Source organism: Herpailurus yagouaroundi, unplaced genomic scaffold (genome assembly GCF_014898765.1).
Source record: "Herpailurus yagouaroundi ecotype Mexico unplaced genomic scaffold, PumYag 60064, whole genome shotgun sequence".
In the NCBI taxonomy this organism is placed as follows: domain Eukaryota; kingdom Metazoa; phylum Chordata; class Mammalia; order Carnivora; family Felidae; genus Herpailurus; species Herpailurus yagouaroundi.
Window position 1 is genome coordinate 1 of NW_024415282.1, and position 3,442 is coordinate 3,442.

The 3,442-nt window shown below is 57.1% G+C and overlaps 1 protein-coding gene across 1 annotated transcript; it reads left to right on the forward strand.

Moving 5' to 3' along the window:
- Positions 1–4: 4 nt before the first annotated feature.
- LOC121024172 (izumo sperm-egg fusion protein 1-like) lies at positions 5–2,892 on the forward strand (the record flags this gene model as incomplete). Its single annotated transcript, XM_040466456.1, has 8 exons — positions 5–53; positions 421–507; positions 764–784; positions 1,138–1,218; positions 1,394–1,494; positions 1,755–1,908; positions 2,215–2,473; positions 2,704–2,892. Coding segments are annotated over 8 exons (915 nt in total), but the record flags the coding sequence as incomplete, so codon positions are not given.
- Between the last annotated feature and the right edge of the window lie 550 nt (positions 2,893–3,442).

A 3,442-nucleotide genomic window follows, 5' to 3' on the forward strand; every position in this document is an offset into this window, starting at 1 on the left:
AGTCTTAAGTTTTCTGAGGAGTGTGAGACTTATCAGAAACAGTGGTGCAGCAGGTAAATCCACACAGGGGCCAGGGGATGGGGCTCCAGAAACTTTTAGAGAAATATTTTTTGGTGAGGACGGGTCTGGTAGTGGCTCTGGAGCCCACCTGCCTCGGTTCAGCTTCCCGCCCAGTCACCCCTTGCTGTGTGGCCTTGAGGGAGGAATTTCCCAGGTTTGTCCCCTCCAAAATGGGTCCTAACAGCGTCTGCATGCAGGCGTCACTTTGCTCAGCGGCGGCATTGTTAAGTGGTCATTCAATTTTCACTGTCCCTCCCTGAGATGGCCCCAACGTGGAATGCCAATCTCTTCACACAGAAGGAACTTCCTCCTGGGGTGGGTGGGGAGGGGAAGGCACTCTGTCACCGTGCTCCTTCCCAGATGCCTCTTTCGAGAAGGAGGTCTCCAAGATATTGACTCGGGAAAAGGCAACCTTTCAGAGCTACATCCTTCGGTTCCAACGAGAGGGTGAGGGATGATGGGTTCTGTACGCGACCACAGCCCCTTCCTCCAACAATCCCAGGGTCTCTGCCCCCAGCCCCCTGCTTCTCTATGTTCACTTCCTCATGTCTGCGGATCCGGTACTCCCTGGGACCCAGAGATCCAGACATCTGGGTCTTTCCGCCCTCCAACCCAAGAGCCCAACCCAAAACGTAGTTCTTCGTCCTTTCTCTCAAGTACTTCATCTTTGATCTGATTTTTTTTTTTTTTTCTATCGAGGCAGATTTATGTCCCAACAAATGTGGTGAGTCCGGATTATGGGAGCTGGTCCTCTATTCCTTATCCTCGCTGGGTTAATACCCAGCCTGTCTCCTCCCGCGTTGGGTCTCGATGGTTCTTCATTCTCCACGTCACAGAAGTTCCTGGTCTCCAAGCCCTTCTGCACAGCGAGCGGTCTTACTGGGCAGCGGGTCATATTCTACCTGTGCTCTTTACTGAGCCTGGTTCCATCCGTCTTCCCAAGTACTGCCTTCTAGCCCCACCCCTTGGGCTGACCTCCAGGGATTAGGCGCCTGAGTCCTCCCCAGACCTTGGCCCCGCCCTCTCCGTGTAGCCTGACCTCTGGGGGCCAATAGCGCTTCGTTCATGCCCCTTCAGGTACGATGTTGCAGCGTCTGATGTGGTGCAGTAATTGCGTCCAGGACAATTACATTTGTCGAAAGTCCAGGGATTGCGGGGGTGAGAGAGCTGGGGCCAGCTGCAGGGGTTGGCAAGAGAGGGGCGGAGCCAGAGGGCAGCCTGAGTCTAGAGAGGGCGGAGACTGGAGAAAAAGCAGGGCGGAGCCCAAGTGGGGGGAGTTGAGAGAGGGCCAGCAACCTTGAAGAAACACCCGACCTTAATCCCCTGTCCCCAGTTCGCCACATCAACGTCCATGAAAAGGAAGACATGATCCTGGACTGTGAGCTCAACTGGCATAAGTTATCTCAAGGCCTGACCTATTACAGCTTTTACAGGGTGGGCCCTTCAACCCCATCAACCCCAAGTCCATTAGACTTCTGTGAGCCCCCACCTCTATATCCACAGCCTTGGTCTCACGATCCCTATGACCCATGACCTACCAAGTTTGACTTCTGATCCCCGGGGACCCCATCCCCTTAGCAGTATACCCTGGACTCCCATCTCCCCCACTGAGATCCCGTGGTGTTCTCACCCCTGTACTTCCCCAACCCCTGAATTCCCCCAGGCCTCTGTGACCCCTTGAGCTTTGGGCCTAGGTTTGGGGGAGCAATTCTGAGACCTTGTTGTACAAGGGGAAATGGCCCACCCTGACCAAGCCCCTCGTGAGGCCAGAGGATGCAGGTACCTACCGCTGCGAGTTGGGCATTGAGCGATCCGGCCCAGCCACGGTCATCCATTTTCAAGTCACAGGTCAGAGCTGGGGAGTCCACGGAGGTGTGGGAACCAGGGTCCTGGGTTTGGGGGATGGCAGGCAGCGTGGGGGCGTGGTCTTCGGGTTAAAACTTCCCTTCGGGGTGTGGATTCAGGCCACGGGGGTGGGGCTCCCTGTTCTGGGTGTGGCCACCGCTCTCACTGACCGGCCTTCCAGCAGTGAAGGTCATAATTATCTCCCTGAAGGCCTGGGTCTTGGGGGAGGTTGGTGTGGAGAGAGCATGCCTGGGCCAGGGCGGACCCTTGGGGCCTGCTCAGGTCGGCTCTTTCCCTCTCCTCTGTCAGTGTTGCCTCAAAGAATCTTTGGGGAGATAACGTCCAAGTCTTCGACCTTTGTAACCCAGCCATCAAGCACCGAAACCCAGTCACCAACCATTAGAACACAGTCCCCAGCCATTGGAACCGAGGCTGAGGAAATCTGGGGTGACCCGTCCCCAACCCTCCGGCCCTCCGAGTGTTCAAACCCGAAGAACGTGCAGACAGGCCTTCTGATAGGGCTGCTGCTCTGGTCATTTTTGTTGCTGATCCTGGGCTTTGTCACCGGGTGAGCCAACCACTGAAGAGGCAGGACGCGGAGAGAGGGGCGGGGTCTCCACCTTCCTACTGCAGGAGAGGTCCTGTGGGGGATGGGGCTTAGAAAACTGGGTGGGGCTTACCCAGGTGGGCCAAGCTTAGGCCACTGCTAGAAAATGATCAGGTATTAGGAGGCTGGGGAAGGTGTCCCTCACTGGGGACCTGATCCTGTACCACGTTTTGTGCCCCACCCTCCCCCAGCATACTCTGCTTTCGGTCTGGGGTGGTGATCGATTCCGTAAAGTCCAGATACCACACCGAAATGGCAGCGGCTCCGCGGGACCAGGCTCCACAGAGTCAGCTGTCACAGAGCCACGTTCTCAAAGTACCGAAGGACAAGGACACAGGACCAAGTCACAAATAAAGATTTATCCGGTTGCTGAAATGTCAGATTCATTTCCTCGGGTCTGATCCTCAGTTTTGGTTTCCTGAGAGGAGAGCTCTGGGGCTGGTCTCCAGTCCTAGGAGAGACCCGGAGGCGGGGCCCCTTCGTCATGGCGGGGCCACCTGGCTGAGATGTAATTCCAGCACCGAGGAGTGGGGAAGAGCCAGCCCTACCCAGATCTCCTCCCCCAGGCCCATCTCTTGACAGGACGCCCCCTCCTCACCCTTCCAGCCGGCTTTCCTCTGGGGTTTTCCTGTCCCCCAGCCACTGCTGTGAGCCGGGGCAGAGGCAAAGGCTGAACATGAACAGCGGGTTTGGGAACCAACCAGGGAGAGCGGAAACAGGACGCCGGGGTGCTGTTGGGACTTGACGCAGGGTAAGAATCGGGGACCCGGGTATCCTCACGCCTCCTACTTCAGACCCAAGAGCCAGTCCCCAGGCATCTCCCATGAGAGCACCCAGGAGTTAGGCTCCCATCCTTCTCCTCCACCCGCACTCATTAGTCTGAGCCACCCCTCTACCCCAACGCGACCGCTCAAGGGCCTCATCTGGAAG